Source organism: Myotis daubentonii, chromosome 16 (genome assembly GCF_963259705.1).
Source record: "Myotis daubentonii chromosome 16, mMyoDau2.1, whole genome shotgun sequence".
Lineage (NCBI taxonomy): Eukaryota > Metazoa > Chordata > Mammalia > Chiroptera > Vespertilionidae > Myotis > Myotis daubentonii.
The window spans coordinates 43,055,725-43,078,896 of record NC_081855.1 but is presented as its reverse complement, the minus strand read 5'-3'; the positions used below and the strand labels follow the sequence as shown (position 1 = coordinate 43,078,896).

The 23,172-nt window shown below is 56.0% G+C and overlaps 1 protein-coding gene and 1 pseudogene across 6 annotated transcripts; both read left to right on the top strand.

Annotated features, from left to right (window-relative positions):
* Window positions 1–469: 469 nt before the first annotated feature.
* Window positions 470–2,784, top strand: LOC132219315 (high affinity cAMP-specific and IBMX-insensitive 3',5'-cyclic phosphodiesterase 8A-like; annotated as a pseudogene).
* A 6,209-nt stretch (window positions 2,785–8,993) lies between these two features.
* Window positions 8,994–22,977, top strand: UBTF (upstream binding transcription factor). Of its 6 annotated transcripts, none has more exons than XM_059670372.1 (21): window positions 8,994–9,132; window positions 12,014–12,153; window positions 13,606–13,781; window positions 14,315–14,398; window positions 14,495–14,650; window positions 17,136–17,200; window positions 17,430–17,550; window positions 17,895–18,005; window positions 18,347–18,480; window positions 18,627–18,768; window positions 18,992–19,033; window positions 19,131–19,244; window positions 19,338–19,493; window positions 19,851–20,006; window positions 20,109–20,219; window positions 20,659–20,747; window positions 20,844–21,033; window positions 21,731–21,778; window positions 21,878–21,949; window positions 22,026–22,169; window positions 22,253–22,977. In XM_059670372.1, exons 2-21 carry the CDS (start codon window positions 12,096–12,098, stop codon window positions 22,376–22,378), a joined length of 2,295 nt encoding a protein of 764 aa, XP_059526355.1. In that variant the 5' UTR covers window positions 8,994–9,132; window positions 12,014–12,095; the 3' UTR covers window positions 22,379–22,977. The 6 variants fall into 6 exon arrangements, with proteins under 6 accessions (XP_059526355.1, XP_059526351.1, XP_059526356.1 ...); XM_059670368.1 differs by lacking the exon at window positions 8,994–9,132 and adding an exon at window positions 9,442–9,580; XM_059670369.1 differs by lacking the exon at window positions 8,994–9,132 and adding an exon at window positions 10,746–10,885.
* Window positions 22,978–23,172: the final 195 nt, after the last annotated feature.

Sequence of the window (23,172 nt, the reverse complement as noted above, 5' to 3'; positions counted from 1 at the left end):
TGCCTCCTGCACACATCCTGACCAGGGCCTGGGCCAGGGAGGATCCTGCAACCAAGGTACATGCCCTCGACCAGAATCCAACCCGGGACCCTTTGGTCTGCAGGCCAATGCTCTGTCCACTGAGCCAAACTGGCTAGGGCTGAGTTATATACTATTAAGGAACCGAGAATAAAGGGTAAAAATGTAAAAGGAACTATAAGCTTTGTCAGCCATTCATAAGTAAGCATCTGAATTTGGAACAATAATTAATAGTCGAAAATTTATTCATGAATATGTGGTGGGTAATTAAAAATATTTCTGTTATTTTCATATTACAGAATAGTCTACCAATCGAATTTAAAAGAATTGTATGGGAGACCCGTGCTCCCGCCGTCCGCCCGCCCGGGCGGCGATGACACGGCGCTGGAGGTGGCCGCGAGGCGCCGGGCAGGCCGTTTGCTGACCGTTTGCTGACCGGAGAGCGGCTGCCGCCAGCGTGTCCTTGGCGCCCCGCCAGCATGGGCTGTGCCCCGAGCAGCCACATTACCGAGACCCAGACCGTGTACCCGGGCATCCGGGAGGCCGAGGACGCGCAGGACCCCGCGGCGCTGCTGCCCGCGCCGGGCGCGCCGGGCGCCCTGCTCCGTGCGGAGCCCGAAGCCTTGGCCACCACCAGCGGCGCCCTCCCCGCGGACCCCGACTCCAAGAGACCAACATCTCACGTGCATTTTGGCCCCATGAGGTTTCACGCAGATCAACTCCAGGTACTTTTGGCGTTTATCAAAGACGATAGCCAGTGTGAAGGATTCCGTAAGGCGTGTGAGAAAGCAGGGTTTAAGTGCACGGTGACCCTGGAGGTCCAGGCTGCCCTGACCTGTGTCCTGGCTGCAAATCACGACATCATCATCATCGACCACAGAAACCCCCAGCAGCTGGACGCCCCGGCGCTGTGCAAGTCTATTCGAGCAACAAAAGGTTCAGAAAACACAGTTATCGTTGGTGTAGTACACAGGCGGGATGGAGAGGAGTCTGTGATGCCCCCAATTCGTGCCGGCGTTACGAGGAGGACGTGGAGAACCCCAGCCTCCAGGCCTGTTACGCGGAGCTGCGGCCCCTGGAGTTTGGAGAGGTGCGGTCACAGCTGAAACTCAGGTCTTGTAATTCAGTATTCACTGCACTAGGGAACAGCCAAGGCGCCATTAAAATCACGAGTGAGGCCGAAACCGGTTTGGCTCAGTGGATAGAGCGTCGGCCTGCGGACTGAAGGGTCCCAGGTTCGATTCCGGTCAAGGGCATGTGCTTGGGTTGCGGGCACATCCCCAGTAGGGGATGTGCAGGAGGCAGCTGGTCGATGTTTCTCTCTCATCGATGTTTCTAACTATCTCTCTCCCTTCCTCTCTGTGGAAAATCAATAAAATATATTTTAAAAAAAAAATCACGAGTGAGGACAACTACATACAGGATGTAAACCCAGCATTTGAAACAACAGTGGGCTGAGTCGGGTGCTGCCCAGGAGCACAGTTCCAGCCTGTGACGGAAGCCTTAGGCCGTCCTGTATTCACCACAGATCCGGGCGAAGGAGGAGGATCCTCACACCAAGGACCTCACTGGGGGCCTGATGTCTGACGGTTTTCGAAGACGATCTGGGAATGAGTACACTCTCTCCACAAAAAACCTGCAGCAAGTTCTGGGCAGCTTACTCGCCTCCGAGTCCCTTCACGCTATCCCAGCGCGGATAGCTGAGGCCATGGAAAACGCTGACGCTGGGACTTTCATGTGTTTGAACTGGAGACTGCCACTCCGAAAAGGCCTTTGACTTTTCTTGGTCTCAAAATCTTCGCTCGCTTTGGGGTCTGTGAATTCTTGAAGTGCTCGGAGAGAACGCTGTGACTCTGGCTGCAGACTATGGAAGCCAACTACCACTCCTCCAACCCCTGCCACAACTCCACCCACGCCGCCGACGTGCCGCACGCCACCGCCTACTGCCTCTGCCAGGAGAGGATCAAGCAAGCGGTAGACTCAGGGGACGCGGCCGCCGCCCTCATCGCAGCCGCCATCCACGACCTGGACCACCCGGGGAGGACCAACCTCTTCCTGTGCAACGCGGGCAGCGCGCCGGCCGTGCTGTACAACGACGGTGCCGTGTTGGAGAGCCACCACGCGGCCCTGGCCTTCCAGCTGACCGCCAGGGAAGACAAGAGCAACATCTTCAAGCATGTGGAGAGGAACGACTCCCGGACGCTGCGCCGGGCCATCGTCGACGTGGTCTTGGCCACGGAGATGACCAGGCACTTCGAGCACATCAATAAGTTTGTCAACAGTGTGGTCAAGCTCTTGGCAGAGCTGGAGGAAAGCGAGGGGAGTGAGCCAATCCCTCTGACGGAGACACCATGCTCCGGTCTCCAGAGAACCGGGCTCTGATCAAGTGGATGATGATCAAGTGCGCGGACGCGTCCAACCCCTGCCGGCCCTTGGAGCAGTGCATCGAGTGGGCTGCACGCATCTCGCCTCTCGGAGGAGTATTTTTCTCAGACCGAAGAAGAAGAGAAGCTGGACTTACCTGTGGCGATGCCAGCTTTTGACCGAAACACCTGCAGCTTCCCCCAGTCCCAGATCTCCTCCATCGACTGCTTCGTCACAGACAGGTACCGTGCTTGGGACGACTTTGTAGACCTACAGGAGTCACTGCAGCACCTGGACAACAATTTTAAATACTGGAAAGGACTCGACGAAATGAAGCGGCGGGGCGCCGACCACCTCTGGCACCAAAATAGAGAAGGCTCCTGTCTGAAACTGGACCTCTGAAACTGCTCTACTCGCCTGGTGTACTTTGCCAGTGATTCTACAAATTAAAAGAAACTAGGACTGAACGCTTTTTCATAAAATTTTATTAATGGCTTTTTCCAGAAGTTTGCCTTATTTTGTAGTGTTTATACCAAATATTGTCATAGAAACATAGCCAACAGAATATTTACTAAATTGACTTTTTAAAACCAATCCGTTTTTATCTTCATAGGTAATTTTTAATTCTAGATATTTATAAAGGTTCTGTATCTTCACACTTTCAATAAATGTAGTACCATAAAAAATGATGACATATCAAAGTACTTGTTATTTCATATTAAACTTACATTGCTTTTCCAAGATAAAAATGGAAAAAAAAAAAAGAATTGTATGTATAAATTGGCATTAGGCTACAAATGTAAATCCTTTTAATGAAAAGTTGCAACTTTTAATGTTTTAACATAGTTTTCTATTTGTCTTTATTTCAGGTATCAGAATTATAAAATATCTGAGTAAGATATTTTTGTTGCTGTTTCAGGACTTAGTTAATTCACCTGGAGAATATTCACATATAATAAAAATATCACTACACAAAAAACATTTAAAAATATTGTTATTATAAGGTACTTGCACTACCCATTAAGTGGTATAGTGTTATTTAAAAATGGACTTGAATATTATATTGCAAACTCTAGGGCAACCACTAAAAAAAGTGGGAAAAAGTATAATGTTATGCTAATAAAGGAGAGAAGATTAATTCATATGAAATACTCAATTAAAACCACAAAAGGCAGAAAAATGTGGAAGACAGGAATACCAAAAAAAAAAAAAAAAAAAAAAAAAGAACAAGGGCAACAAATAGAAAACAGTAACAAATATGGTAAATATTAATCCTACTATATTCATTAATAATCACCTTAAATATCAATGGTCTAAATATACCAACTCAATAACAGATTGTCAGATAGATAAAAATACAAAAAACTATATATTACCTACAAGAACCCATTTTAAATATAAGGACACAAAGCCCTGGCCCAATGGCTTAGTTGGTGGGAGCGTCCTCCTGTGCATCAAAAGGTTGCAGGTTTGATTCCTGGTCAGGACACATAATCTAAGTTGTAGGTTCAATCGATGTTTCTCTCTCTCTCTCCCTTCTTCTCTCTAAAAATCAATAAAAACATATCCTCAGGTGATGATTAAAACACACACACACACACACACACACACACGACACGTATTCACAGTAATGGGGTGGAAAATGACATACAGAAGCAATATTTGAAGCAATAATGATTGAGACTTCCCCAAATTAATTTCAGACACCAAATCACAGATCTAAGAAACTCAGAGAACTCCAAACAAATAAGAAAACGAACAACAACAACAAAATATTACGCGGGCTGGTGTGGCTCAGTGGTTGAGTATGGACCCATGAACCAGGAGGTCACAGTTCAATTTTAAAATAAAAAACTTCTGCTTTGCAAAAGATAATATCAAGAGAATGAGAAGACAAGCTGCAGACTGGGAGAAGATATTTGTAAAAGACATGCCTGGTAAAGGACTATCACCTAAAACATACAAAGAACTCTTAAAACTCAACAAGAAAACAAACAACTTGACTGACAAATGGGACAAAGATCTGAACAGACATCTCACCAGAAAGCATAAACAGATGGCAACTAAGCATGTGAAAAGATATTCAACATCATATGCCACTAAGGAATTGCAAATTAAAGCAATGAGATATCACTACACACATTCACATGTCCAAAAATCCAAAAACACTGGCAACACCATTGGGCAATTAATGTTCAATATATTTATATCCTAATCCAGAAATTCCACCCCTAGAAATATACCTGAGAGGAATGAATGCCATATGTCTACCGAAAGGAATGCACAAGAATGTTTGGAGCAGCTTTATTTATAACAGTAAAAAACGGAAACAACTGAAATGACCATTAGAAATAGAAAGAATAAATAGTGGTATATTTATGAAATGGGATACTATAGCAATGAAAAGGAATGAACTTTTTAATCCTCACCGAGGATATTTTTAGTATATAAAATATAGTTATATTTTATATTTAAAATAGTATATAACTCAGCCCTAGCCCTACATCCAACATGATACTCTCAGACATAATGGTGAATGAGAGGTCAGATGTAAACGAGTACACTGTATAATTCTATGTACACGAACTCCAAAAACTGGCTCAACTTCTATTTGGCAATAAGAGTTCAGAATACTGGTGACATTTGGAGATGAATGTGGACTTTGAGTGAGCTTGCTAGATGCTAGAAATATTCAATATCTTTATCTGGGTGGCGGTTACATCTCACACACACACACACACACACACACACACACGACATGTATACTAATTCATCAAGCTGTACACTTAAGATGTGTATACTTATTTATCTGTAAGTTCTACCTCAATTAAAAAAAATAAAAAGAAATAAGGGACAGTACTCCCCCCCCCCCAAAAAAGAAAAGAGACAGGAGAAGTCTTTATGTCACTATCCTATATAATAAAGAGCTAATATGCAAATGGTCATCACACCCTCATGCCGTCACACTGTAACGGCTCAGACACTCAACACTGGGGAGAGAGGAATGGGGACCAGCCAGGCTACGGCCTGGGAGAGGGACAAGCCGCCCTCCCACGGTCCCCTGTGGCTGCGGCCGGCCCTGGCAAAGCCAACCTGGGTCCTGGGTGCCTGTGGCAGGCCAGAGGGAGAGAAGCCCGGGTCCCGGGTACCTGAGACTGGCTGGAGGAGGGAATCCTGTGTCCCAAGTGCGGGGCGAGGCAGAGGCGGTTAGGGGCGATCAGGCAGGCAGGCAGGTGAGCAGCTAGGAGCCAGCGGCCCCAGATTGTGAGAGGCAGTCGGACATCCCCCAAAGGGTCCTGGATTGGAGAGGGTGCAGGCCAGACTGAGGAACTCTCCCTCCCTTCCCCCTGAATGAATTTTGTGCACTGGGCCTCTAGTCTTAAATAAAAATTTAAAAACAGGACATTTCGCCCTAGCTGGTTTGGCTCAGTGGATAGAGCGTCAGCCTACAGGCTGAAGGGTCCTGGGTTCGATTCCAGTCAAGGTCACATGCCTGGGTTGTGGGCTCGATTTCCAGTAGGGGGCTTGCAGGAGGCAGCTGATCAATGATTCTCTCTCATCTTGATGTTTCTCTCTCTCTCTCCCTCTCCCTTCCTCTCTGAAATCAATAAATATATACATATATACATATATATATATATATATATATATATATATATATATATATATATATATATATATATATTTTAAAACAGGACATTTCCAAAACACATAAAAATATATGACTTTAAAAATAATATGTTCATCTATTCACTGTCTAAAATTACTCCACGAACACTAGGAATTCAAGTACCACATTTTGGTTAAGGCATTCCAGGCACACTAGGGGTTTTATATGAGCTTCTGCTGAAGTACTGGCAACCGGGGAAAGGCCGGGGCCAAGCAGAGAGCTTGTAGTTAGGATTATGCCTTGTCACCAGCCTGGGCTGGGGTTGTGGAATGCGGAGGCTCTGCTCCAAGTCACAGGGCAGAACACTGGAAGGGAGGGATGGATAAACTGGGAGAGGGGGCAAGAAAAAGGAAGGACCGAGGGCAGATTCCCTCATGCTCTGGCCCAGAGCCCAAGACCTAGACCCTGACCTCACCAGAGACGCAATAGATGTAAAACAAGCCCATCCGTTTCCAAGTGGGAAGAGTGCCAGCCATGATGTTTTGCTGCCCAAGGAATGAAAAGTCAATAATAATCATTCTTATGATTCATGTTCAACCTGCTTTATTCCAAAGCCCTTTACCGAAAGGTCCTTTAGCCCGCCACTATGTTCAGGGCCCGGAGGCAGGACACCTGGACTCCAGATCTGTGCATGGAAGACTTGCACATTCCTTGGGGTTTAAGCTTCTCCCACTGTAATTGTGGTGAGTAGCATCTTACAGTTTTACATACATCATTTCGCTTGACCCTCTAACCCTGGTGAGGAAAGCAGAGGATGTAGGGTTGCTATTCTAATGTTATAGATAAGGAAAATGGGATCAGGTGACTGGATCAAACTCACCCCATCATCGTGGTGGGAAAGCCGAGACCTCTCTTCCCAAATCCTTTGCTGTTTCCCAGTCAAAACAAGAAAATCAGTTCCTGTGACACAAAATGTCCTGTGTATGTTCCAAGGGCAGAATTGGATTTCTGGGGCTGAAATTTGTCTTAAATTTTTTTTTTTCTGGGCGGGGGTGGGGGTGGGGGTAACTCATTAACAAAAACATCGATGCCCTAACTGGTTTGGCTCAGTGGATAGAGCATCGGCCTGCGGACTCAAGGGTCCCAGGTTCGATTCCGGTCAAGGGCATGTACCTTGGTTGCCCGCACATACCCAGTGGGGAGTGTGCAGGAGGCAGATGATCAATGTTTCTGTCTCATCGATGTTTCTAACTCTCTATCCCTCTGCCTTTCTCTCTGTAAAAAATCAGTAAAATACATTTTTAAAAAATATCAAATGATGAGTCAAAATTAAGCACAGGGTCTTAGACAACCCTACAAACAAGGGGCCCTGAAACTTCAGCTGCATTAGCATTAAGGTAAATGCGCCTCTCTTACAGTCCCTGCCCACTAAAAAATCTGGACACACCATTTCTTGACAGGGTTTTCCTCCCTGTTTGTGAGACGTGGCAGATGAGGGCTGTGGAAGTCCTGGGAAAGGAATCTCATTCCTCTCAGGAGACAAGAGGAATTACAACAGCAGCGAGGCGGTTTTGTGAGGATGGAGAAGGCTGCGTGCCAGGGGAGAGTCCAAAGGGGCTGGTGACCCAGCTGGCGGAGATGTGGGCTGGAGCCGTGTTGGTGTGGGAGGGAGACTGGCGGCCTGGGAGCAGGAGCAATGGCTGCCTCCGATGCTTTGGCCCAAACCGTAGGCACGCCTGTTGGAGTCAGGCGTTCTTCCATCTTCTGGCTCCCTGCGTCCTAATAAGCCTTCCTCGGAGGCGGGAAGGCTGAGGCCGACAACCACAGCCGCCTGCAGTGGGAGGGTAGAGCGTGGCCTCCGCCCAGGCCTCTGGATCTCCGATCTCCGGGCCGCAGGGTGCTGGAGTGCGGGAGGCCTCGGCGAAGGCTGCCCCGCGGCGGCTCGCGCGGCGAGGCCAGGGTGCCAGGCTCCCCTCGGGGCTCCCGGCTGACGGTGGGGTGGAGGGGAGGACGGGAGTGGGGGCAGCGCCCGTGGCCTGCTTTCCCAGGGCTGGCCCAGTCTTTTTGACAAGCTGATTGCGTGGCGAGGATTGGCTGATCCCGGCGTGACGCCGATTAACAACAAAGGTGGAGTTGGAAGAAATTAGATTAAAGGAGAGGAAAAAAAAAATTAAAGGGGGAGCTGGCAGGGGACTGGAGGCAGAGACCGAAGGGGAGATGTGCGAAGCCTTGTCTCCTGGCTCCGACTTCGCCCGAGAAGGGAAGCCCTTCCGAAAACCCACCGGGATTTTGCTCTCCACCCCCACCCCGGCCCAGCTAACGAAGCCTGGGTGCGAGGAATGGCGACCGCTTCTTGAGAAATCCCCCCAACTCCCACCCTGACACCCCTTGATTCGACTCCCGGGGGGAGAACTTTTTGCTCGGACTCCTCGGATCCTAAACCCGGCGGAGGTGGAGGGGCCTGGAGGACGACGAGAGGCTCGATCTAAAACCCGGAAGGCTCCCGCGGCGCACCGAGATCGGACGAGGCGGGGTGCTCCCCGGGTTTTTCCATGTGTTGCAAATCTAAGAGCTTCTTTCTTGCCTTTTTTTTTTTTTAACACCCCCCTCCCCGTTGCTCTCCTTCTCTCCCCCCCCCGCCCCCCCCTCCTGCTTTGGCTTTAGGGTTGCAAAAGCAAAGAGCAATAAAAAAAAAAAAAAAAGCCGCGCACACACTCAGACACACACCAGTGGCGACAGGGGAGAGTTGGAAAGACGCAGGAGAGAAGCAGGAGGCAGGAGGCAGCCGGGAGGGAGCAATGGGAGCGGGAAGCAGGAAGGTTCCCTCACAGATGCCCCTCCGGCCCCACGTCGCCTCGTCGGCTCCGATAGGGGAACGAGGAGCCGGGCGAGCAGATGGAGCGAAGCTCGCTCCAGGCAGCGGGCTTGGCCGGAGCATGGAGGAGCCGCCAAGCGACCGGCTGATTGGAAGAGAAACGCAGAGCGATGGAGGCGGGGGTAGGAGGACGATTTCTCTGCGGGGACTGGCGGCGGCGTACACGCCCGGGTCGGGCGCTGCAGAGCTTGGCTAGCTTTCAACCCGCGCTCGCCGGCTCCAGCCCCGCGAGCCCCCACCCCCAGCCCTCCCGGCAGCTCCGCAGGTGAGTGCGAGCTGGGGGCCCAAGACCCAAAAGTCTCAACACGCCCGCCCAGCCAAACAAAAAAAAAAGAAAGAAAAGCATTTTCCTTTTTCTTTTCGTGCAGCCCCCAGCGCAGTGGGAGGGAAAGGGTGAGGCTGAGCAGCCCGGAGGAGGCGGAGGGGCCAGGCGAGGCCTGGGTGGCCCGGGAGGCGGCGGCGCCGAGGCGGCTCTGACGGTCGAGCGCTCGGAGCGGCGCCGCGCTGCGCCGAGGCGGGCGGGCGGGCGGGCGGAGCGGGGCGGGCGGAGCGCGGCGCGTGGGGCTCGCCATTAGCCGTCGCTCCGCTTCGCCATCTCGGGCTTTGTCTGGCGACTCACTGCCCCGGCGTCGGCTGCGGCGGAGCTGCGGCTCGGCTCTTCGGCCCGCCGCACCCCTAGGTGCCCCTGGCCCGCGCTCCCATTCACACGCTCGGTAAGTGAGCCCCGGCGCCGTGGATTTCGGGGGGAAGAGCTTGCTGCGAGCGGCAGCGGCGCCGATCTCCATGCGCCCGGGCAGGCCTGGAGAGACATGCCGGGCTGGATTGAACCGGCTCCGAGAGGCTCCTCTGCCGGAGCCCGTCGCTCCCTCGCCCTTTCTGGGGTGTAGGAAGCCAAGGGTTTTTGTTTCTGAAATCTACAGAGAGGGAATTTTGTAGGTTTGCTGTCTTTTTCCCCCCCTCTTTTTTTTTAAGTTTCGTGTGAATTCTGTTCGGCAGCAAGGGAACCGCGAGGTAGGCGCCGAAGCCTGGCGCCGCGTCCGACTTGCGTGCGCCCCAAGCTGGTGGCCACGCTCCGGGGATGAGGGTGGGAGCGGTCCGCCTGCTTCGGGTGGCGGGAGCGGGGAGCGGGTGGGACCTGGCGTGGAAACCCGAATCTGAGCTTAGAGGACTTGGGGGAGAGCTCCGGAGCAGGGCTACGGGCACCCCTAAGCCTCCCAGGCCGCCGGGGGCCCTGCGGGCACCCTCTCAGACCGCGCCTCGCGCCCTCCCTCCCCGCGGCCGAGCATGCCAGTTCCCCCGCGGGTCTGGCGAGGTCGCTCTCGGCGCCCGCCCGCCCGGGCTCCGAGCTCCGCCGCCATCCGGGCGGCTGCGTGTCTCCCTGCCCCGGCCCCCCCCCTCCCCGGCGGCAGCAGCAGCAGCAGCCGCCGCCACCACCACCCCCCCTCCTCTCCTTCCTTCCCTCCGCCTCGGCCGCCCGGGTCCCCCCAGCTCCCGCCCCTCCTCCCAGCTGCCCCCCGCGGAGCCCGCCCGGGCAGGCTGTGGGAGGGAGCGGAGCCGGCGAGGCGGGCGGGCTGGCGCTCGCTCCCCGGGGGTCGGTGTGCGCTCCACGGGGAAGGACGCGCTCGCTGCCCCGCTTCTCCCGCCCCCCTCCCGCTCCTCCTCCTCCCTTCTCCCTCCTCCTCCCCGCTCCGGCGGCGGAGGCTGCTGCGGCGGCGGGGGGTGTGCGAGCTGAGGCCGGGGCCGGCGGGCGGGCGGGCGGCGGGCGGGCTGCCTGCAGGCGGAGGGCGCTGTGCTTTGTGCTTTTCGCCGCGAGGAGCAGCAGGCAGCAGCCACAGCCGCCGCCACAGCAGCAGCAGCAGCAGCCGCCGCCCCAGCGCTGCCGCCGCGCCCGGAGGAGGAGCTGCTGCCGCCGCGGGAGGGAGCTGCGGCTGTGCCCGGCCGAGCGGGGGAGGGCGCCGCCGTTCAGAACCGGGGAGGGAGCCGCCGGAGCGCGAAGCCCGGAGGCCGCGCTGAGCCGGGTAACCGAAGCGGCTTGGGACGCATCCGCGATCAGGACTGGGCGGCGGGGAGCGAACAGCGGGTGCGGTGAACGCTCGGAGGGGTCCCCGGGCCACCTCCGGGCAGAACACGGGGCGAGGGAGGACCAGGGCACTGGAGAGGACGCCGAGAACCGGGGGAGGGGAGGGCAGGAAGCGAGGCCCGAGCCGAGCTCCGGCCGCGAGCGGAGGAGGCCGCGCTTCTGCGAGCCGGCAGGCGCAGTTCTCGCCGGCCGCCGGAGGGGGCGGCGGGGCCGGTGAGCGCTGCGCCCCCGCCTCCGGGCCGCCGTCCTCCCGCCCTCTCCTTGGCTCGGCTCCCCGGAGGCCGGGGCGGGGGCGCCGGCGGGGCTGGGCCGCCAGCTCGGGGAGAAGGCGGCGGTTCCCGCCGTGGTCGCGCTTCTGCGCCGGGTTCCTCCGTGCGCTTCGGGGTAGCTGGGCGGTGGCGGCCCCGCTGGCCCGGGTGGGTGGCTCGGGGGTGGGGGGCAGGCCGCTTCTTTCCGGCTGCTCGCCCGCCCAGGCGGGCAGGGACGGCGTCGGGTGCCCGAGTGGGGGGGCGGCGGGAATCCGGATCCGGTCCCCGGGGGCGGTGCGGCCGCTGCTCTCCGGGGCCGGCGGCGGCTGCGTGGCGTCCGGGTCCCCGCCGGGTTGCGGAGGCGGGGGGAACCGGCTGGGGGGAGGCGGGAGGAGGAGACTGCGGCGCGTGCCCGCTTCCGTGGCCGCGCGCGCCCTTTACCCGCCCTTCCTCCTCCCCCGCCCTCCAGCCTGGGGCCTCCCCCGGGCGGGCGCTCGGGGAGGAGGAGTTCTTTCTTGGGCCTGGGTGGGGGAAGGAGGCGGGCGCTAGCTGCACGCGGGAGCTGGGAGCTGCGAGCAGTCTCTCGCGTGGGCAGGGGAGGGCGCACGCCGCTGAGCCTGGCTGCAAGGGCTGGGGGTGGGGGTATGGGGAAGAGGAGGGCAGTCCTCTCACACCCACCTACCCATCACATCTACTAGGGTCCTGAGGGTCTCGCTGAGAGTGGGGACGTTTGCCCCCCTCCCCTCTGGGGGAGGGAGGAATAGGAACTCCCTCCACCTCTCTGCCCGCCTGAGTAGAGGCTGGTCTCTCTTCTAAAGGGTGAGGTGGCTCTGAACCCGGATTGCCCGGCCAGCGTGACCGAGGAGGCGGCTGGAGGTGGCTGGGCTGGACGGCTGGAGAATGAACGGAGAAGCAGACTGCCCCACAGACCTGGAAATGGCCGCCCCCAAAGGCCAAGGTAGGAGCCCCCATCCTTAGTCCTCTTGAACTTAAATCCTCTTTTCCCACATGGCTGTCTCCAGGGCCCACTCCCCTTCTGCAGGGTTTCTCCACTCTGCATTCTCTGAGTTGAGATAAGGGATAAGGGAAGGGTGTCTGTAAGAGTCAAGCGCCCCTCACGCGCGGTTTGGCTCAGTCCGAATTATTAAGCCTTGTATTTTTCACACTCCATATTCCCCTCTCCCCCTCGCGTTAGAGGGAGAGAAGGAGGCCCCTGTAAGCCTGCCTTCTGGGGTTCCCAGTCAGCCCGGGATGTGTCCACCCCCAGGAATGGGAGGAAGGCTGAGGAATGTGGAGGCAGGGGGAATAGACGGGGGTTGGGAAGGATTTTCAGGGTTTTTTATTACTAAGAGGACGCGTTTTTTGGTGAGGTACTTGGAAAGGGTATGTGGATGGTTTGAGACCCTACACCCAGGGAGTTATTTTTATCACTAGCGCCTACCCCAACCAGTAGGGCTCCAGTGGGGGTGGGGGGTGGGGGGCGGGGGTAAGGTGGAGCTGAGCATCTGGCAAGGCTTGTGGGCCATGGAGAGGAGAGAGGACTATGGGTTTATGTGACCTGCCCTACAGAAACCCAGGCCCAGGGTACCAGATGTCAATGCAAATGAGGAGCCCTTTTGACTCCCAGCCTTGGATAGCTGTTCTCCCAGCTCGCCCTCTAGGGTAGGCCTCACTGCAGCTGCATTTCGGTGGCTGGCCCAGACCCCTTTGATGCCCACATGGGAGTTAGGCTGAGAAGACAACTCAGAATTCGGGGGGTGGGGGTGGGGGGTCCTCCGTGGAGCAGGGCCCTGAGCGTCTTTGCCCACCTTCCTGCCTGCCTTGCATTAAAGCTTTCTTTTATGGAAACAAAATTACCATTTCCATTCAGTTTTTCTTACTTGCCCCAAATTCTCCTTAGACCTTCCTTCAGAGGCCAAGAGGGAGGGAGGTGATGGAATACCCATCTCTCTAATGTTCATTTCCAGCTGTGCTGGTGAGAAACATTGCATTGGGTCTCCTCACTACCCACATCCCACCCTTAGGGTATCTGCCTAGAATTTGGACTTGAACTTGGCGACACATTTGGAAATGTTGCCTCTTGCTTCCCTCCCCTCTCTGATAAGCTATCTGTTTTCCCACAGGGCCCCAATCACAGTAGCTTCATTTCCTCCTTCCCTACAATAAATAGTACTTTGTGGCACTCAAGTCTGGCTTTCTAGGTATGACACTGTCTGGATGGGCATCCCTGCCCTAATTCATATGGCCACAGTTTCTCCTTAGGGCTAGGCCGTGTTTTGTCTGTCTTCAGACGGGAAGTAACCAGGGACTAGGAAGCTCTGGGGAGGAAGAGTGGAGCATGTAGGGACTGGGGAATTGATGGGAGGGATAGCATGAGCCAGTCACGATCACCTTTCTTACCCCTCTCCAGACCACTGGTCTCAGGAAGACATGCTGACTTTGCTAGAATGCATGAAGAACAACCTTCCATCCAATGACAGTTCCAAGTTCAAAACCACTGAGTCACATATGGACTGGGAAAAAGTAGCATTTAAAGACTTTTCTGGAGACATGTGCAAGCTCAAATGGGTGGAGATTTCTAACGAGGTAACTGATACCCCCCCCCCCCTTCCTGACACACATCTATAGGGACCCCTGCCTTAACTTTCCTGGTGTGGGAGATGAAACAGAAGTCTATAAACAGGAAGGCAAGAGAAGACCGGGCACATTTTGGGAGGTGGTACAGTTGACCGTACTGGCCTAGAATTCTCAGTTCTGCCAGTTTCTAGCTTTGTGGCCTTGAATACTTACCATCTTGGAGCTTCTGTTTCCTGAGCTCTTCTGGGGGCTGAAGGGGGTGCTGGCATAGACAACCACAGTGAGGTCAGGTGGTCACCTTGTTGCTGTCCTTTTGTGTGTCTCACTGCCAGGGCCTCTGCAGGAGGCATGAGCCAGTGCCCGGGTGTCTGCCTTGATGTCAGGAGCCACCTGAGTTGTGACAGTTGGCCTCTGCCCCTCCTCTTTGGATAAGTTTAGTCTAATGGAAAGTAGAGGAAACCGGTTGGAAAATGGGCATATGTTACCTGGTAGTGTCCCCTCTTCTGAACTTCCCCTTCCACTCACCTCCCTTCTTCTTCCAGGTGAGAAAGTTCCGTACATTGACAGAACTGATCCTCGACGCTCAGGAACACGTTAAAAATCCTTACAAAGGCAAAAAACTCAAGGTGAGTTTCCAGGAGGAGGAGCACAGGGGCAGGAGAGGCATGGTCCAAAGAATGGGTGGTGTCTGACCTTCACTGTGTCCTTATCCCTCGTTTCAGAAACACCCAGACTTCCCAAAGAAGCCCCTGACCCCTTATTTCCGCTTCTTCATGGAAAAGAGGGCCAAATATGCTAAACTTCACCCTGAGATGAGCAACCTGGACCTGACCAAGATTCTGTCCAAGAAATACAAGGAACTGCCCGAGAAGAAGAAGGTGGGGGGAGGGGGGCCAAAGTGGCTGGGAGGGAAAAGGCTGGGAGCAGCTGGTGTGTGGGTCAGCTGCTGGGGTTGGGGGGGGCGGGGGGGCGCGGGGGGACTCAGACAAAGGGACTTGGTATCAGGGATGTGGGTAGGTCAGCAGAGCAGAGTAGGGTCTTGGGCAGCCGCTCCTGATCACCCACTTCCCGGCCCACACACCATAAATTACAGGCACTGTCACGGGTGTCGCCCAGGCTGAGCTAGGTGCTGGGACCAGCCACAATCCACAGTGTTCTTTCACACAGCAGTTCTTCACCCTCTGACATGTCCTGACATGGTCTCATTTGATGCTTGCAGTATCCTCATAAAGGCAACCCCAGAAGAACAGGTTAGCCGATTTTGTGAGCAAGGAACTGGGGTGCTGGAGGGTGTCATGTCCCAGGTCACTGAAGTAATGATGCTGGAGCAGGCCTTGGGTTTAGTGCTCCAGACTCCCTGCCTAGTGCTCTTCTCATGGCCACATCCATGTGTTAGGTGGGTTGCCTTCCCATGCACACATGTTTGCCCAAGGATACACATGGTCTCTGGTGGCCTCATGCTATACCAGACCATTGGAGGCTGTCAACCTGGAGCAGAGGTTGCCCTAGCCTCCCAGGCAGAGATAGATGGTCAAGTACAGTGAGATCAATGGTCCCTCAAAGAGATAGGCAGCAAAGCACTGGAGGATCCTGCAGTTGGGACATGAGTGAGATGGGGTAGGGAGAGAGGGACCCAAAGAATAGACGCTAGACGGCCAAGAAGGAGCCAGAGGTGATGAGGGGCATCAGAGTTGCCTACAACCAGCTCTCAGGAGGTGGCACTGGCCCTTGCACTGTGAGTAGCCCTTTGCCTGGTTTGTGCACCCTGGCTGCAGGCCCTTGGTTCTGGACTCCAAAAAGGAGCGAATTTGGCTGGATAAAACCAGCTGTCTTCAACTGCTGCCTGAGACAAGCAGGAGCCTGAATTGCTGAAGCTGTTGACCCTTTGGTGGGGATATTGAAGAGCTAACTATACAAAGACACCCAGTCACTCATGGGATGGGAGGAAGAGATAGGGTCTGAGGACCAGGGAGGGGCAGGAGAAACTGTGATAGAGTGGATAGTGTGCTGGCCCAGGGGCCATGAGGCTTGGACCTGTTCTGGCTCCCACTGAATTGCTGTGTGTGCCCTCGGTAAGTCACTTTACTTCTCCAGACCTGGTCTTATCTGACAGGTGTGGAGGCTGAGCCTGAGCTCGGTGGTGCCATCCAGCTCGAAAAGCCGCTGTTGTGTGAGGAGGGCTGCGGTTGGGATCAAGCAGGCTGGGCTCTGCTCCCAGTTTTCTGTGGGAGCCCGAGGAAAGCGGGGCTCCCCACACCTGGTGTCTCTCTCTCCCGCGAGAGGCAGGGATTGGGCTCAAACACTGAGCCCCTGGCCCCTTCCAGTGCTAATGATTGTGAATCTAGGCAAGGAGGAGGGAGGGAGGTGAACACTGAGTGGGAGCCATGACTGAAGGCAGATCAGGAAGGAAAAAGACGTTGGGAAGGAAGCAGAGAGGAGTGTGGAGAAGTAGGGAAGATTCGGGGAAGAGTCAGGTGATGGTTGGGAAGGAGGACCAGGCTGATGGAAGGGGTGGAGGAGAAAATGGGGACGCCAGATGGCAGAGGAGAAGGCGATGGCTGAGGACGGGAGGAGGATGGTATCAGGATTGTGAAGGGCAGCCAGGGATCCAGAGGTGGTGGGAGGGGGGAAATATCCCAATTCAAGAGACATCTATTAGGATGTGACTTGCACTGCAAGAATCCACTCAGCTCCCTTCAGCACACTCCTCTCCTGCCTTGGAAGCAGGACTAACTCTGATGGGCTAGACCAGCGGTCGGTAAACTGCTCGCAGGCCACATGCGGCTCTTTGGCCCCTTGAGTGTGGCTCTTCCTAAGCCTTAGGAGTATCCGAATTAAGTTAATAACAATGTACCTACCTATATAGTTTAAGTTTAAAAAATGTGGCTCTCAAAAGAAATTTCAATCATACTGTTGCTATTTGGCTCTGTTGACTAATGAGTTTGCCGACCACTGGACTAGACAATATCAGTTGCCACAGACATGGGAGGAGGGAGTGATGGAGGCAAGTCCTACACCTCCTGCCAACTCATTGTGGGAGCTTTGAGGTGTTGGGGAAAGGTGGAGGGTAGGTTTGGGGGAGTCCCAGCCCTGTCACTGTTTACTGTGTGACTGGGTGTCATAAACAAAAGGAATAGGATGTGTTCTGGGAGACCCCTGTAAGCTCTCACTAGTGTGGGCTATTGTTGAGTCCTGCCCCCCCCCCCCCCCACGAAGGCAGGCCAGCATCCCCTGCCTGCCCATGCCGTCCTCCATTCATCCATGTCACCAACTGGGAGGCAAAATAGCTAGCCAGGAGGGCTCTGTGGCTTTTGTAGCTCAGGCCTTGGGTTGTGGATGACCCCGGTCCCCTCCTCCCCCCAGATGAAGTATATTCAGGACTTCCAGAGGGAGAAACAGGAGTTCGAGCGAAACCTGGCCCGATTCAGGTAAGGCAGTGGAGCCCAGAGAAGGGCCACAGGGCACTGGGTGTGACAGGATAGGGTGACACTGACCCGAGCCTCAAGCTTGCCATCCACGCGGCGTGGAAGGTGATGGGTCCTGTGTAAGCCCTAGTGGCTCATGCTCAAGGGCAGGGACGGGCGGGCAGCTAGCTGGGTCTGCCCTGGCGGGAGCTCCCTCCGAGTTGCTGATTGTTGCTCCCCGCGCCCTGGCTAGGGAGGATCACCCTGACCTAATCCAGAATGCCAAGAAGTCGGACATCCCCGAGAAGCCCAAAACCCCCCAGCAGCTGTGGTACACCCACGAGAAGAAAGTGTATCTCAAAGTTCGGCCAGATGTGAGTGTCCGGCCAGGGGGTGGGGGCAGAGGGCACGTGGCGGCGGCCAGGGGGGGAGCCGCGCCAGGTCGGCTGGGCACGGAGCAGGAGAGGAGGCCCCTCCCCAGGGGTGGGCTGCATGGACAGGGCCGGGGCCAGCTGGCGTGCAAGCGTGTGCGTGCGCGTGTGAGTGAGCCTGTCCCCTTGCACCCAGGCGGGACCCCGCCTCTGCCTTCTCCTCCTGGCCTGTGGGGGACACGCCTGTGACCTCCTGTGGCCCGAGGGGGCGGGGCCTTTGCGCCCCCCACCCCCCTCCCCTCCTGCCCCCGGCTGCCTGCGTGTGTCTGACGGCTTTTGGTTTGCAGGCCACTACGAAGGAGGTGAAGGACTCCCTGGGGAAGCAGTGGTCTCAGCTCTCGGACAAAAAGAGGCTGAAATGGATTCATAAGGCCCTGGAGCAGCGGAAGGAGTACGAGGTTAGGCTTCCGCTGCGCTCCTCCCCATCCGGCTCTTCATGAGCCTCTGCCCTCTGACTCTGTGGCCCCCCGCAGTGACTCCGCGGGAGGCGGTCACTCCCCATCCCCCCATTGAGGGAGGGGCCTCCTGGGCCCCTCGCCTCTGCCCCGACCTTCCCCACACCCCCTCCCCATGAGATCGCAGGCTAGGGCAGGGCAGGGCACCACTTGTGTGACACAGCACACACGGCCACCCCCAGCTTTGCTCCCTGCCTCCCCTTCCCAGCGGCTCTCCCCCCCCCTTCCTGGCCCCCGCTAACCCCGCACCCCGTTGCCCTCCATCCTCCCACCTCACTCTGCAGGAGATTATGCGGGACTATATCCAGAAGCACCCTGAGCTGAACATCAGTGAGGAGGGCATCACCAAGTCCACCCTCACCAAGGCCGAGCGCCAGCTCAAGGACAAATTTGATGGGCGACCTACCAAGCCCCCTCCGTGAGCACTGCCCTGGGGCTGGGGGGGGGGGTGAGTGGGAGCCTGGGCAGGCAGAGAGCTGCCTGCTGAAGGACCTGGGCCCAGGCTCTGCTGCCCTGGGCCGCCCTGTTCACAGGGATGCTCCCCCCTGGCTTTGGTTCTGATAGGAACAGCTACTCGCTGTACTGCGCGGAGCTGATGGCCAACATGAAGGATGTGCCCAGCACAGAGCGCATGGTGCTATGCAGCCAGCAGTGGAAGCTGCTCTCCCAGAAGGAGAAGGATGCCTACCACAAGAAGTGTGACCAGGTGAGCTGTGGCGGGAGCCCCCCTGGAGAGGGAGGATTCCTGGAGATCCCTGGGAGCCTTGAAGCATGAGGTCTGACCCCTCGGGCACCTGCTTCAAAGTTGGTGTGCTGGGTTTAGCCCCTGGACAGACCAACAGATAACGTTGGGCCTTATGCTTACCATCTATAGAGGGTTCCCAGCGAGCCTGCCCCCAGACTGACCCTGGCTCCCCTTCTTTTCCCAGAAAAAGAAAGATTATGAGGTGGAACTGCTCCGTTTTCTAGAGGTGAGTGGGCGAGGCAGCGTGCAAGACCCGCTGGACAGTTTGGGAGCGGACTGGGAACTGGGCACACAACCCCATGCCACCTTCTCTCCCCGGACAGAGCCTGCCAGAGGAGGAGCAGCAGCGGGTCCTGGGGGAAGAAAAGATGCTGAACATCAGCAAGAAGCAAACCACCAGCCCCGCCTCCAAGAAGCCCTCCCAGGAAGGGGGCAAGGTGGGCAGGGAGCACCCCTGAGCTGCTGGGAGGGGGGCAGGCAGGCTCCCCGCCCACACGCCGTTGACTCTGGCCTTCTTTGCACATCTACAGGGCAGCTCAGAGAAGCCCAAGAGGCCAGTGTCAGCCATGTTCATCTTCTCGGAGGAGAAGCGGCGGCAACTGCAGGAGGAGCGGCCAGAGCTCTCAGAAAGCGAGCTGACGCGCCTGCTGGCCCGAATGTGGAACGACTTATCGGAGAAGAAGAAGGTCAGGCTGGCCAGACCAGAGGGGCTGCCAGGCATCCGAATGTGGGCCGCCCCTCCTCTAGGGCCTGGCCGCACTGCCTCGCCCCTGCCCTGTGCCGGCCACACTGGTGCCTGGGCGCAGATGCTGGGGCTGGGAGCCCAGCGAGCCGGAAGGCGGGAAGCTGTCAGCTGAGGGCTGTTGGCTCCCGGGGGAGCAGCGCTGGTGGGCGGGGCTGAGCCCGAGGCTGGAGATGCCTGCGCCAGCCCAGCCTCTGCCGGTCCCGCCCTGGCTGCGGTGGGAACCTTCCACAGCTGGATGGGGAACGAGCGCCCTCTGGGGGTGGCCGCGAGGCTGACGCCTGGTGCCATCCCTCTGCAGGCCAAATACAAGGCCCGGGAGGCAGCGCTGAAGGCCCAGTCGGAGAGGAAGCCGGCTGGGGAGCGCGAGGAAAGGGGCAAACTGCCGGAGTCACCCAAGAGGGCCGAGGAGATCTGGCAGCAGAGCGTCATCGGGGACTACCTGGCCCGCTTCAAGGTAGGAAAGAGGGGCAGGAAGGTTGTTCTGCAGCCTGCCCACGCAGGCGGCCTCCAGTCCCAGGTGACCCCTCCCACAGCTGACACCCCTGTCTGTCCCCAGAATGATCGGGTGAAGGCCTTGAAAGCCATGGAGATGACCTGGAACAACATGGAAAAGAAGGAGAAACTGATGTGGATTAAGAAGGCGGCCGAAGACCAAAAGCGATATGAGGTGGGAAGGGGCTGCTGGTTAGAGTAGTGCAGTGGGGTGGGGTGGAGCTGGGGCTACCACCCTCCACTTAAAATTTGTGGGCCCCCTTTCTGGTGTGCAGCTTTCTTCGCTGCTTGGCGCTGGGAGCCTAAGATCCCAGCCTTGATTGTGTGACCCAGAACAAGTCACTTAACTTCCTTCTCTGAGCCTCAGTCACACATCAGTGAAAGGGATCTGGCAATGGAAGTCACACGAGTGCAATTATGGCAGCACTTTCAAGCCGCAGTGCCCACCACAGGTGTGAATTGTTAGGAAGTTGCTCCCTGGCTGTGCCTCAGTTTCTCCTCCTTCCTGGCACACAAAAGGAGTCAGCTGGGACACTCACGGCATGGGACAAGAGACAGAAACATGTTGGGGGGTGGGGATGGGATGACTGTAACCTTTCTGGGTATCCCCACAGAGAGAGCTGAGTGAGATGAGGGCACCGCCAGCTGCTGCAAACTCATCCAAGAAGATGAAGTTCCAGGGAGAACCCAAGAAGCCTCCCATGTGAGTCTGGAGCCCACCCTGGAGGTGAGGAGGGCCAGAGCTGGAGAGCTACTTGGATGGTGCTCTGACCCTCCCTGCGCCACCCCCACTTCTCAGGAACGGTTACCAGAAGTTCTCCCAGGAGCTGCTATCCAACGGGGAGCTGAACCACCTGCCACTGAAGGAGCGCATGGTGGAGATTGGCAGCCGCTGGCAGCGCATCTCCCAGAGCCAGAAGGAGCACTACAAAAAGCTGGCCGAGGAGCAGCAGAAGCAGTACAAAGTGCACCTGGACCTCTGGGTCAAGGTGAGAGGGCAGGGGACCCTGGGAAGAGGGCGGCATCATGCTGGCTGGTCTGCATTCATGATTTTATTTGGGGTCCTACAAGGTAATGATTGCTATCAAAGATAAGAAAACCAAGGTTCAGAGAGGTTAAGTAACTTACCCAGATCACACAGCTAGCTAGTCAGAAAAATCTAAATCAGACCGCCTTTTCCCTCCCATCTGGAACCAGGGGACCTCTCCTCGATTCTGGCGTGGCCCCCTCTCTGTGCCGTGGTTTAGCAGTCAGGTCTGTAAAGTGGAGTCACTTACGGCCAAGGACCCAGGGAAGTAGCAGGGTTTAGGTATTCAAGAAGTTTGGTGAGCCCCAGACTGCCTTGTCAGTGGCTCCAGGTTTGGTATTGGGGTGGGAGTGATGATGCCAGGCTCTGGGGCGGGGGGTTGTCATGGGGGACTTGTCTGAATCGAGGAAGGCCCTGACTCTGGAGCTTTCATTCGAGGGGACATGAAAAACAACAGTCTAAACAATAGTCTTAGGATAGGGTGCCTAGAAAAGGATTCGGAGCATCTTAAGCAGAAATACTGGAACTTGGTTCTCAGATCCCAGGGTTTTCTGCGGAGACCCAAGGTACAGGGAGATCGGGAAGAGTAATGGTTAGCGGCAAATGCTTGGCCCACCAGGTGGTGTTCCCGTGCTTACCTCCTCCTTTGTCTCTCCCAGAGTCTGTCTCCCCAAGACCGTGCAGCATATAAAGAGTACATCTCCAACGTAAGTCTGGGAGCAGGATGGCACTGGGGTAAGGAGTGATTGGGGGTGTCTGGGACTCATGGCTGCTCCCTTTGTCTGTGTCTGCATCCTCTCCTATAGAAACGTAAGAGCATGACCAAGCTGCGAGGCCCGAACCCCAAGTCCAGCCGGACTACCCTACAGTCCAAATCTGTAAGGAATCCCTCTGGCAGGGGGTGGGCGGGGAGGGGGGCGGCAGAGACCACTGATGCAACTCTGTCCCCCTTAGGAGTCTGAGGAGGATGAGGATGAAGACGAGGATGAAGAGGACGAGGATGAAGAGGAGGAAGATGATGAGAATGGGGACTCCTCTGAGGATGGCGGGGACTCCTCAGAGTCCAGCAGCGAGGATGAGAGCGAGGACGGGGATGAGGTGGGGTGGATGGACATGGTGGGAAGGGAGGGTGAGGCCCTGCCAGGGTGGCCACCTGGTGATGGCATGTTTCTTGCCCCCAGAATGAGGAGGATGACGAGGATGAAGATGATGATGAGGATGATGATGAGGACGAAGACAACGAGTCTGAGGGTAGCAGCTCCAGCTCTTCCTCCTCAGGGGACTCTTCGGACTCGGACTCCAACTGAGGCTCAGCCCCACCTGGGGCTCCCCTCGCCTTTGTTTTTCCCCCTTGTTCTGTCCCCTGCCCTCCCCCACTTTCTTTCTTTCTTCCTTTTTTTAAACAAAATATGGTGGGGGGGAGGGGCTGGAGGAGCCCAGGCCAGGACTCTGCAGCCTCAGAGACATCAGCCCTGGGGACTCTCCAGGGAGGGCAACCGTCAGACTGAGCCACCACTGGACTGGACCGTCCCACCACTCTTCTGCACTTGCGGTTCTGGCACGGACAATGGACCTGGGAGTGGGGCGGGGGTCCCAAAGAGTTCAGTGAGGCCCTCTAACCTGCAGCCCAACTTAAGGGGGGGGTGGAAGCTTGGGGAGGACCCCTCCCTTTCCAGAGGGGCTTGCTGCCTGGACCCCCTACGTTGGAACTGGAGGCAGGGAATGTGGAGAGAGGAGGGCATGTGCCTGTGAGAAAACAGGCCCTGCCCCCTTGCCCTCTCCCCTGCCCCCTGCGGGAAGGAGCTACCTGGACCCACTCTTGGGGGGAGGGGGCAGAGGTGTTTTTTATATATGTGTATATATTTTTTTTTAAGCTCTGAGCTGTCAACGAGACGTTTCCTACCGATCTCGGCTGCCGTCTCTGTTGTCATTTCTCCGGGAGGGAGGGTTTAGGGGGGTAAGTTTGGGACTTTTTAAAACTTGATACGTATGGAAAAGTGAGTGAGTGTGTGTGTGTGTGTGTGTGTGTGTGTGTGTGTGTCCTGTACATAGCATGGGTGTACCTGTGGATGTGTGCAAAGGCACATGTATATGTGTGTGT

What these genes read in the sequence shown, in the direction of transcription:
- UBTF (XM_059670372.1), top strand. Translation starts at nt 12,096, where the DNA reads ATGAACGGAGAAGCAGACTGCCCCACAGACCTGGAAATGGCCGCCCCC. An exon ending in ATAAAGAGTACATCTCCAAC is followed by an intron (nt 21,779 to 21,877) that starts GTAAGTCTGGGA and finishes CCTCTCCTATAG; the next exon opens with AAACGTAAGAGCATGACCAA. An exon ending in AGAGCGAGGACGGGGATGAG is followed by an intron (nt 22,170 to 22,252) that starts GTGGGGTGGATG and finishes TCTTGCCCCCAG; the next exon opens with AATGAGGAGGATGACGAGGA.